The 12,606-nt window shown below is 36.5% G+C and overlaps 1 protein-coding gene across 10 annotated transcripts in view; it reads left to right on the forward strand.

The window, feature by feature from the left end:
- PLEKHA7 (pleckstrin homology domain containing A7) overlaps nucleotides 1-12,606 on the forward strand; it is a 135,393-nt gene that overhangs the window by 103,493 nt on the left and 19,294 nt on the right. For all 10 annotated transcript variants that reach the window (XM_082762119.1, XM_082762123.1, XM_082762121.1 and 7 more), the window contains 6 exons: nucleotides 1,123-1,209; nucleotides 3,491-3,544; nucleotides 8,539-8,607; nucleotides 8,793-8,873; nucleotides 10,063-10,212; nucleotides 11,514-11,615. In XM_082762119.1, the coding sequence (XP_082618245.1) occupies nucleotides 1,123-1,209; nucleotides 3,491-3,544; nucleotides 8,539-8,607; nucleotides 8,793-8,873; nucleotides 10,063-10,212; nucleotides 11,514-11,615 (543 nt within the window). The remainder of the gene's footprint in view (nucleotides 1-1,122; nucleotides 1,210-3,490; nucleotides 3,545-8,538; nucleotides 8,608-8,792; nucleotides 8,874-10,062; nucleotides 10,213-11,513; nucleotides 11,616-12,606) is intronic.

Raw genomic sequence — 12,606 nt, forward strand, 5'->3', positions numbered from 1 at the left:
CTGTCAGAGAATGAAGTTGTCTGGTGATGTGCAGCACTGAAAATTATTGCTATTTTTTTAGCTCCTGATTATGTTATACCAGGCATTGGTTTCTCCACGTGTAAGTTGAAGCAGCATTACATCCCTTATGAAGGAATGTGCAGAAGGCTCTTCCCTTCCTGTGTAATGTAGCTGCATAAATTTTACTCACAGAATAAAACGTTTTTATGTCACATTGGTTTTACCGATGTATGAAAACAAAATCTTCGTTGTCTGTAAAACTTTTCCATAGACGTTTCTGGAGAAAAACACTCATGTTCATGCAAACACACAGCATCATTTTATATTTAAATGCATGTGTCCACAGAAATCTTTTACTTTTTATGCTTTACTTAATTCTATTCAGTTACACCTTAAAAAAAAAAAAAAAAAAAAAAAAAAAAAAAAAAAAAAAAAAGGTGGAGGGTTGGGGCAGAACAAAACAGCATACAGTAAAATTCAGAGGAACGAATATAAATCATCAGACGTTTAGTCTGTGTTGAAGATAACCAAAGAGTTTGAGGAAAAGATGAAAGAATGGATGCGAAGCAGGTTTTTGTATTATAAGCAGAAAGAGGCGTATCAAATGTGATTATTTAATAAAACCTGGTATTAATGGGACCCATTGCCACAAGGTGTCACTCACGTCAGGAGCTTAGCGTGGAGAACTGTTCCATGGCTAAAGGAGGGCATTCACAGTTGTTACTGTCTGGAGTACAAGCCTGCTATTTAAGGGCATCAGCCAGGCTGATTTCTCTGGGAGACATTACGTGTGTGTGTGTGTTTGTGTGCGAGACATTTTATGAATATCTATATTTTTTAACTCGCTGAAAAGCACTTTGCACAAGCTTCTGAAGTATCTTGCACTGCCAGAATCCACTGCTCTGTCCAGCATCACAGGTCCTAAGCCGGTTGCATTTGTTCTTTTATAAGTTTTTAATCCTCAAGGATCTGGCTGGCCCACGAATGTTCCCTGATCTAAGCATGGCTTGAGTTCAAACAGAAAATTTCTGGCAGAGGTGCATATCTTCTGAATTTCCCCTCAAGTGTAGCATACCTCTCACCTGAGACAATCCTCACAGTTCTGCCTGTGGCTTCTTACAGAGCTCAGCTCACGTTGATCGACGCTCCATGCCAGCTATGGGCTACATGACCCATACTGTGAGCGCGCCCAGCTTGCATGGCAAGTCGGTAAGTTGAAAGAGCAATTTCTTCTCCTTTTTTTTTTTTTTTTTTTTTTTTTGTCATCCTAATATCGTAAATTTTTAAAATTCTGCTTATTCCGTAGTGGTTATTTTTCTTAGCTTAAACATAAATAGCCTGAATCTGAAACTTGATCTTAGCCAACCTGTAGGAATAATAAAGCCTGTAGGAATTTTGCTGTTACTCCCAATGAGAATGGGAGCGAGCTGTCTGTTATTACAGGATTCCACTTTTATTATGTTTATTTGACCAAATGTGAAGTTAATGAAATAATTGCTTAATCATGTCAAGTAACTGCTTTCTGGGCACTGAGGTGAAAAATGTAATTACAGTTACTCTCCCTGAAGACTGCTAATTTCCTCTTTACAATGTGTCTAAATACCTGCAGCCTGAAGAGCTAACATTGCTTCTCATTCGATTAAGGAGACATCAGGCTAAGTTGGCTAGTATACGAAATTACACAATCGCACAATTGCTGCAGCACTTGCCAACTAATTCCACCTATCAGGTCAGCTGCTGCTTGGCTCTTCTGTGCTCTATGACATTTTGTGACTCTGCAAATGCTTCGTCGGTGGCATGCTCGAGTCTGTGCTTTCTTGCCCATTCTTCGGAGCTCTGCAGTTCCCAGGTTGTTTGCAGTTTTTCTTTGCTGCTGTACTCGCTCTGAGATGAGCATTTTAAGCTACAGGGTGCCAGTGCGTATGCTACAAAGTGTTACGTGTCCTTCCTCTTTATATTATTTCTGAAAATGCTGCATCTTCAGAAATGTGGGTTAAAAGACTATGCTCACTCGGAGGCAAAACCATTTCTCTGTGCTGCTTTCGTGATGGGATTGGCTCCTTGTCCTACATGCTGTGTCACCTGCAAGTTGAAACGCATCAGCCAGTTTGTACATCCATACGAGCTTGTAACTGTGTCAGTTCTGCAGGTGAACATTAGCTCATAAAAAGTTTGTGGGCATCTTGAGTCATAAACAAAGCAAACAGTGCTCTCGATTGCACTGATGTTCGAAACGTTACTGTGAGATGAACCAAATGTACTTGTTGAGCTCTTTGGCCTGTATTAGAGCTGCAAAAATAGGGATAAAACATTTGTAATTGGTGGAGGCTATGTATTGGCCTAAACTTGAAGGCCTTTTATTTTTAAATCTGGAAAAGTTTATTTTCTGTACTTACCCTCACCTACAGAACAATTTTGCTAAGGTGGGCTTAGCAACAGGGATTTCTCCTTAAAAATGGGCATACTTTCTAGCCAAGTCCTCAGCCAGATTTGCAAGGATATTGAACATAATTGTAAGTGAACACCTCTGAAGAAATGCAGATGTGATGTAGTGATTTTATGGCAAAAAAAAAAATGTTTTCTTTCCTTCTTTAAATACACAGTCTGATTGGTTCAAAACTTGAATAAGGTATAGTTGTGTATTTCTTTTATTCTGAAGTTTCATGAATCAAGGATATAAAATTATAACATACAACAGTTTCAGCAAAAAACGTAGGAATTTTGGCTAATTAAAAATCAATTTGCAACAGTTAAGTTTTACTTTGTTACGTATTGCAAATACCCCTTATATCAAAAAAAATAAAAAAGAAGAAATAATTCTGTTACGACTCGTATGCACGCTTTTCATTAAGTGACTCTGATGAAGATGTTGCTAGATGAATGTAACCATAGCATTAAGCTGACAGCAGCTAGGAGTTAGCCACTGAGAATATGTGTTATAAGAAATATATATTTCTTATATTCCTTAAAAAAAGGAATTAATATCTAATAATATAATAACGTGCTCAGACGTATTCCAATGATTTGATACATAGAGGCATCTGAGAGGCATTTAGAGGCATTTATATCTGACATTCAGTTAGGTAAAGCCTTCTCTCGCAGGGACATACTGTGGTGGAGGACAACCCCATGAGTTTTTTGAAGAAGGGATAGTCAGCAAAAAAAGTCTTGAAAAAATAACTTCTGAAAATCTGTTGTTTAAGGTAGTTATGTGCCTTGTTGGAGCTGGAGGATTCAAATCCATATCTTCAGAGGGTGGGCGTGAGGCAGTAATGCACTCAGGAAATATTTTGCCCATCTTTCAGCTGTAAATAGCAATATGCTGGTGGAGCAAATATGCTTTTCATGTACTTCCTACTCTGTTATTTTGGTTCCTCTTTCATCATTTTCGTATACATAGCCAATCCAAGTATTCTGAATTATTTTTCAAACCTTCAAATATATTGTTTTTTTGTTTTTTTGTTTTTTTTTTCTATGTAATTACCTCAAGGCTGATGACACTTATATCCAGCTGAAAAAGGATTTGGAGTATTTGGATCTGAAGGTAAGACTTTATGAGTCTACTTCCATTGTCTTTAACCCAGCAACCTTTTCTGTATCGTCTTTGTTCCTTCAGGTTTTCAAATCACTTTGGGTTCCGAGACAGAAACTCTGTCTTTTGCCATCACTTTTGTGCTTAAAATGTTGAGTGTGTTCGTATTAGCGGCTTTAGAACTAATGTGCAAACTCAGAAAATACAGGTGCTTCAGTTTGTAGGTAGAATTTGTATTATTGCTACTCCAGATGAATGGTATTTTGTGGGTTTAGAGAAACCAGATTAAAAAATAGATTCAAAATGCTTTTTTGCTGTAGCATTAGAACCAATATGAAGTCAACTCCTCTAAGCTAAAATAAGATGTTTTTTCAATTCAGCTGTTCCCTTTAAATCTACTTGAGCTTTTTCCTTGTTTTTAAAATATCCTGTATTTATAAGCTCTTACTTTTTTGGGGTGAAAATGTGGTGATTAATTGGCACCTTTCATTTATTTTCATGTTATTATAGCTAAGAGATGTAAAATCTATGTATTTACCCATGCACAAATATGTTTGTGTAATATTAAGTCATGTTTCCTAATAATAACAAAATACAGTACTGAGCATCAAAACATCCATCTAAACTGAATACCTTCCATATCTGCCACTAGTAAGCTACCTGGACCAGTGTTGTGTGAATTTCAATTTCATCTGATGTTTGAGTGTCTGAATAGAAAACCAAATAGATCAATGGAAAATATGAGCAATGTGTTAGACATTTTATGAATCACATGCTCTGTGTGGTATATGTAGTGTAAATGCTCACATATATGAGCTGTTGTAATCACAAATGTACAGATTGAAAATCAGTTGGACACATATCCCTTCAGGCCTTGCTCAGGGCTGTGCCAAATCAACTGTATCCCAGGTGCAGCCTGCGTAGCACCAACCAAAAGCAGCCAGAAAGAATAACGTATGGGGACAACCTGCTCTTTCTGTGGAAAGATAATGTTAGTTCGAACTCCCTTATGAAAAATCTTGACAGCCAAAGTGTCGAGCGTGGTTCTGTAAGAGCGATCTGGTTTTTCAAGGTGGTCGTGTCTTTCTCAGTTAAATATCCTCAAGCTCGGAAGAAGAATAACCTTCTTTCAGTTGTGGGCCAGAAATGTGAAATTCAGGTCAGGGTGTTGAGAGATTAAAGAGACCTTGTGAAAATTGAGTAGGTATCTTTCTTGTGCTTGAATTTGTGTTTTGCTGCTTAATAGAAATTACTGAAGAGAGACTTTGTTTAGCAGCATGAGGAAAACAGAGTGCTCGATGAAACAAAGCAAATTACATATTGATTTGGTAAAGGTGGAATATGGCAAATTCACAGTTAATATACGTAGTATCTTGCATTTCAGACAGTGAAGGCTTAGATATAATGCCTTTTATTTCAAGTCTGTCTTTTGAGTTCATTGGGCTTTGAGTTAGCCCCACTCTGATTAAACAATTTCAAATAGGATTAAAGACTTTAGAACTGAAGCTAAACATTTTTGTACTTCATCCATTATCTCTGAAGAGACTTCTTCCTAGAGGTTTTGAAATATAACTCTTCAACAAGGAGTAGTTATTAAACATTTAATTAACTGCATAATTCATGCCACAGTATTAAAACAGATTGCAGTAACTGGTTACATGGTATTTAGTAATTTGTCATAACTCAGATGTTTTGTCCTCAGAGAAACGTTGCTCTTATCCTTACTTTATCAGTCTATTTTTGAGTATTATTTAAAAGCTTTAAAGTGTTAAGAAATATTTTGGTGTTGATACCACCGTGGTATTGTTCAGTATTACAGTGCGTTGTCCTGACGGTTGTGTAAATGAAATAGATGAACGTTACAAATATGAATCAAATTCAATATTTTTCTCCTGCAAGCAAGATACTTCTGACATTTAAAAAAGGAAAAAGAATAAACCAATGACTCTCTATTCCTTTTCACTCATTAAAAAGAGGTATATGGGGCATGAAAGACATGTTGTATCTCTATGCTATAGATACATATATATATATAACCATGCCTTTTCTGCAAATGGATTTCCACAGCGATGTGTTACAGCTTTTTCTATCCCAAAAACGGAGGTGAAAAAGTGCGACCCTGTATTAGAAAAGCAGTAAGGAATAGTAAGGGATAGAAAAATACATTTTCCTACAAGCTTCTGTGTGAAACAGAAACAGGGAAGGAGGCCTGCAGAGGTAGAGCAAAGTTTGTGCTGTTAGGCATAAATCGTGCAACCAATTTAGGCAAATCTGGGGCCCTCTGAGTGGTTTAGCAGCGGTCCTGCTTCGTTCTTCTGCAGTCACGCTCTAATATCTGAAGCTGTTTTGTTTCTGCTGCAGTTGAAAGAGGCTGCTAGTGCAAGGTTGTGCCACGCGGGTAATATTTGTTTCGGGAGCAGTGGTAAGTGGGATTGGAGGGACTTGGGTCACTAAGGTCTTCACTGGGTTGCTCAAGTTAGCAGCACGGAGCTCGTGGTGCAAGCGTTACGGTGTATTACACACCAGAAATCGTCTTGCTGTGATTCCTGGAGCTTCTTAAGCTGCAGCTGGACAACCCTGAATAAATCCTAGGTTGTGTTGTGTGTTTATATGTGTGCTTTGTGAAAGGAAAGAAGTCTTAGGGTTCAAGACAACCCGTCCAAAATATAACAAGATAGATAAATAGCCAGTTACAGCTTCTGTGATGGGAGATTATACAGATCCTACACCTCGAGGATGTGTGTGGAAGGAGAGCATGAGATTGCTGCTGCTCATGGAGTTTTGTGTGCTAAGGTTGTGTTTCTTTGACCTGTAACAAGTTGTTACTGAACTTTTGTTTGAAACAGATAGAAAATAACGGACCTCTGATCAACATGATTTACAAAGTGCTGAAGAACTCAGCACAGGGGTTACTTTCCAGTATACATGTAAGACTGCTTGCATCTGAACTGCGCTCATCCCATTGCTTTTCAACTTAGCAGTCGATGTTTACATATTCTGGCTTTTACAGGTGTCTTGGAGTAAACAGTAGAGCTTTCTGTAAGATTTTCTTCCCTTTTTTTTTTCCTTTTTGGTTTTTCCCCGCCTCCCCACTTTGGAGTCTGTTTGCAAAGTTTTGGCTGACTTTGGTTTCGTTTTCTCATGGTTTGAAAATGGTTGTGTCGAGCAGCGACTCCTGTGTGCAGTTCTGAAAATGTGAAAGCATGCTGAATCTTCGTTATGTCCTCATGTTCACTGCTTGAAAAATTAACAAAATCCTTACAGCTGGGATTATGTAATTTTAAATATCCCCCAAATCTGTGGACTATGTCTTTGTGTTAATTTCATGGCTTTGAAAAAGGCTTTTGCATCCTGTTAATTTGCAGGTAATTAAATGTGCAAAATTAATATTTGGACATGCTAAAGTTCTGTTTCTATGCAATTATTTCTTACCGTTATACATAGGAGTTAGTATTTAAATAATTTCGTTGATGCCTTTAAAAGACAGGGGGGGTTCTTAGATAAAGCATAACACTGCTGAAGATGAAAATATTTGAAAATGGAAATGTTTCTTGAGAGATAGTAAATGCTTTTGATTTTGGTAGTGGGGAAGTAGCAAATGTGTAACTTTCCCCACGTGAAATCCCATGATAAGTATGTGAAGGGAGACCACAGTTGGAGGAGAGGAGACCTGAAACATAAATGAACGTAATCTTCTGTCTTAAATGTAGTTTCTTTGCAAATATTACCTGTAGCTGTCAAACTTCATGCACCATGTTAAAGGAGAAACTGAGGTTGTATCAAAGATTTATTTAGACTTGCAGTAAAATTCAATTACTTTAAAGAAAGGTAGTGTGATCCTGTAGGACCCTGGTAGCTTGATCAGTGAACTGTGTCGCTTGAAATCTGTACCAGAGTCAGCAAATGGCAAACGGCCCCTTCTCTCCCACTTAAAAAAAAAAAAAAAAAAAAAAAAAAAGTAAAACAAAACAAAACCACCACAAACAACAACAACAACAACAAAACTTTTGGTTTTATATTATTGAGTACAATAATTAGGTGAACATTTATTCATAAATCCTTTCCTGTATGAAAGAATACAAGATACATGAGCGCTATCCTGAACGCCAGCTGTTTCTTTCGTAAGATAATATTTGCTTTAACAAAATATAAAAGTGTTCTGATTGAGTACCATTTAGCCTTTTGATTTTAAAGCTCACAAAACCCATGTGATTTGTGAGCTGTATTCTGTGACGATTCTCTTAGCCTTATTTATTCGCCAAAAGGGTCGAATATAAACAGTGGAAGTAATAAACTTTTCTGCGGGGATAGACATAGCTTTCTTTTAAGATTGCTGGAAGCATCATATAGTATAGTTTCTGTACTGATGTAAAAACTGCGTTACATGAAAAGATGATAATCTCACCAGAAATGGCATATGGAAGCAGTGATTTGTGGAATGAGAGATTTGGTATATTAAAAGCATGTCAAAATAGATTAATTGCATTTAAATCCCACCCTAGCACTCTTTAAGCAGTCTATCTTTAATAAAATTCACCTTGTACTAGGGAAGAGACTGTCCTTTGTAGAATGAAACAGTTGCCAGAAAGATATATTTTTAGTCATTAATTAATGCTGTTATTCTTGCAATCACACATTTGAAGGAACTATTCAGGTCCTTCGGGTTCAAGAAAGGTATTAAAGGTGGACAGTTAAAACTCTTAGGTTTTTCAGGAACAGGGCTGTCGTAACCATAGACAGAGGGGATTATGCTATTTTGTACAGAATTTTAAGCTACTCTAAGAGTAATTAAATAACCTAATATAACTAATAATCCTTTCTGATTACCTCCCTGAAAAAAAATAGTGGCATTTTTGAAAAGCCTTGTATCCAAAATTTTGTCTATCTATGTTGATAAACTTGAATATTCAACAAAACTTTTTTTTTTTTTTTTTTCCATTGCTGAAGCATAGTGAAGTTTTAGTTTGAAACAGATTTCTCAGATCTTTAAAAACTTTTCCTCTTAGGTGACAGGGCGTGACACATTAAAAGAACGAAGTACAAAACCTGTCAAGATTGCAGAAAGTGATATTGATGTAAGTATCAAATACCACTTTGGAACCTCTTGCATTGTTTTGGCTATTTGTACTGTTAATTGTTCGCATTTCTTATGCTCCTTGGGGTAAGTTATTGTTAGTGGACGCTGTTCTTCTTTTTAGAAATTTAATATTATTATATTAATTTAATATTATATGTAATATTTAAATGATTTTCTTTTCAGGTCAAGCTGAGCATTTTCTGTGAGCAGGACAGAATTCTGCAGGACTTGGAGGACAAAATAAGAGCTCTGAAGGAAAATAAAGTGAGTAGATGAAAAAGATTTTTATAAAATAAATCATTATAAACTACTTTATATACTACGTTATAAACTTTTTTTTGCAAACAAAAAATCAAATTACCGGATGCTGTTTGCATTGCAGTACTTTTCTTCGTATATATAAACATATAAGGAAAAATACAATGTTACATAATGTTAGGATTGAGTTACGTTGTTTTAGAAAATGAGTTTTTGTAAGTGAACGTTTTAAAACTACATATATTTCATTTTCTGGCATTTTTCAAAAATTGGGGTGCGTACACATTTCTGTATACTTCTGCTTAATGCCTCAAGACGCCTGTGGTGGGAGGCAGAATCACGTTTCATTTGCACTTCTTCCCACCTGCGCAAACATTGTTTGCATTAACGGCAGCGTGCTTCTGTGTGCGAGCAAGAGCCATACTGAACCCTCTCTGTAACTTGTATGGTCTTTATTTAAAGAAAAAAAAAAAAGAAAAAAGAAAAAACGAGCTACTGATCTGTAGTGATTTGAGACTTATGCTTGTTTATCGATAGTATGGTGAGCCTTATTCTGAGGTTTATGACTGAAATGCTGGAATATTTTCTGTGACGAGTTCAGTTGGAACCCTCCTTCTTTCCTCCATGCCCATTCAGGTCACAAGTGGAGCTGTGAACAGTAACAAAAGGGTTTCCTTGACTTCCCTTGCATGTGTGCACCTTTATCTGCTTCCCTGCCCATGAGCTATAGCAGTGAATGAGAAGCTACATATATATATATATATATATATATATATATTTATTTATTTATATTTATATTATATTTATTTATTTATATAAATAAACAGTTAATGCTGTGCTGTGGTTATCACAATTTGGTAGTACTTTAGGGGATTTTCTGAAACTGTAGATTACAGTTTTCAAAGACTGTAAATAGAAAAAAAAATCTCACTTTTTGTTTGTTTTGTTTTGTTTTGTTTGTACAGGCTTGGCTATCAAAGCAGATATAGTGGAAAATATCAGAGAATTTTGGTTATAGTGATTAATTAAAGCTCTTGCAGGTTTTTATTCACATCCTAGTCTCCACAATAGGAGGTCAATGCTAACGTAGTGGCTTAGAGGAAATACTGTGGGCGTGAAAAACAGCTTTTGTCTTCACACAGGTAATTTAGTGAAGTTTGCTGTAAATGCTTACTGCTGCCTGCTTCTCTGTTAGGATCAGCTGGAGTCAGTTTTGGAGGTTTTACACAGGCAGATGGAACAGTACAAAGACCAACCACAGCATGCAGAAAAAATTTCCTACCAGCAGAGACTTTTGCAAGAGGACCTCATACATATTCGGGCTGAAATATCCAAAGTTTCGACGGTATGTGGTTTTGGTTGTTTCAAGGAAACAGTAACTAAAATGCCAGTTAAACTGTATTTTTCCCTTTGGATGGGGAAATTAAGTCCTATTGTGAACAGATCTTGTTAAGGTACAGGACGCCAAATCGGAACAACTACGTCTCTAGCTTTCCTCTTCAATGCACCCATCTCGTTCTGCCCTCCCCACCCCCAAAAAGTGCTTGAAGATTTCTTTATAGTTCTGCCATTCATGTATGGGGCTTAAACTGCAAATCTTTCAGGTAGCCCTTTTTGCAGTGGAAATACAAGCATGGTATTTTTCCAAGGGAAAAGGGCTTGGAAATGTCTGTTTATATTTCAGTCAAAATGTACTGTTAATATTATGACTTAATCGAAACATTTAAAAGCAAAAATATTTGTAAGAATTGGCTGTGAAAGAGAACATTTTAAGCCTGGGTGTTATGCACTCACTGTATTATTCTTACCTCTTAATGAATGTGGGATCATCTCTTTGTAAGATTGTTTCTAGAACGCCTTTTCTATAGTAAGATCTGAACATTAAGATGCCAGTAGTATTTAAACGTATTTAAATACTATTTAAAAAGTATTTAAATATAAAATATATTTTTATCTCTTCAGCAATCCTCAGTATATCTTATACCAGAGTATCTGTCCAAGACTCCTATTAAATTCTGTGAACCTTTTGCATCCAAAACATTTGGCAAAGTATTGCACAGAACTGTTCCCAACTGTGTGGACAGCCACTTTATTTGTTTAGAGCCTGACTCACACTTGTTTGATGTGGTAGACCCATATTGTTGTGTGAGAAAGGATGGGGAACAGCCAGTCGATTTCTCCGTGCAACTCAGGGTTTTGTAAACCTCCATTATTTCTTCCCCTCAACTCCCGAGTTATGTCTTTGCCAGACTTCAGAGAAAAACAACCAACCAAAAACCCTACTCCGTCCCTCCTTACATAGAAACTACTCCAGAGTTCAGATTTTTTGCAGGCTTTATTTTCCAAGTATCTGCTTGTTTATTTGCTTATAATGACATCGCAGTACAGTCAGTAGAGCTTTTAAAGAAAACTGCTTTGTGTTTCATAATACGAATTCTGGTTTAGGTGACTGTTTGAATTCTAATTGCAAATTTATTTTAAATAGAGGGGGAAGGTTCAAGGAAATCGAACTGGAGTAGACTTTCTCCCTTCGTAGCATGGTAGAGTGAGTTCAAGTGTTAAATACCAGTTTTGTGCTTAAGAAATGGATAGAGTGATATCCAGGTTTATCATAACATTGCATTAGAATATTTTGTTTGTTATTAGGAAATGGAAAATGCCTGGAATGAATATCTGAAACTAGAAAACGATGTGAGCCAGCTGAAAAAAGCCTTACAGGAACAGATGAATAGTTCTTTGGTATCTCAGGTGAGTCTGTTTCCCGACACTGGCTTGCTTGTGAGAAGATTTTATCTGAACTTGAAAGCTATCATCTCGTAAGAGAACCTCTGCAATTTTTGCACTGTATTCATCTGTCATGTCTTAAGTTTGCAAAGTTCACAAATGGTAACAGCATAGCTGCACAGTAACTAGCTATCTTCCAGCCTAATAGTTTCTCATGAGTTGTCTCTGCAAATTTGTCATTATTTTATTATGCTTTTATTACATGCTGACATCTCGACATTGATAACATATTTAATTTATAAGACTCTGCAGGACTTCTTAGTCTTCCATTTATTTGATCTGACGTTGGCTTCTTTATCCATTTTTAAGAACCTCAGCCTCTAGCTTGTTATTGTAGTTACTTGTTCTTTGTCATGTTCTTCTACTTACGGGAGACTTACCTCTGCGGCTTGTTTTGTGAAGTGGAATAAGTGTTTAAAAGCCATCAGTAATTGAAAGGCATCTCAGTTTTAAATCAGTTCTTCTGTTTTGAATCTTACCAAGAAGCTTTGTTTGAAGCTAAGCTGTTCTGCTTGCTGAACTGGATGTGGTGTATGAGGTTATTTCTACATACCTGCTAACGACTGATGATTTTTTTCGTGGAGCAAGGAATACAGTCCAGATTGCTTTTCCTGTGTCAAAGCAGAATAGTTTTATTTTAAAGCACAGGGAACAAGCTCAATGTTAACTTGGTTAACTCTTAGTCTACTTTTCCAAGTATTCTGGAATAAAACAGCTCTCTAGTTGAGTTTTTAAATGTATATATTTGCAACAAACATCTGGTCAGATGTGAGTTAGTCTGGTTTTGCCATTAATGTATAAACCTGTATCAGAACAAAAGAGGTGTAAAACCTTTTTAGATTTCATCCATCTTAAAATTCCATTTTCAGCCGCTTTTCATTTTGGGGTGTGTTTGTGCTTAGTTTCTGGAGCCAGAGTGTTACACATTTGAGATCAGCTGTAGAATACATCCCTC

Source organism: Aythya marila (assembly GCF_965140915.1).
Source record: "Aythya marila genome assembly, chromosome: 5".
NCBI lineage: Eukaryota > Metazoa > Chordata > Aves > Anseriformes > Anatidae > Aythya > Aythya marila.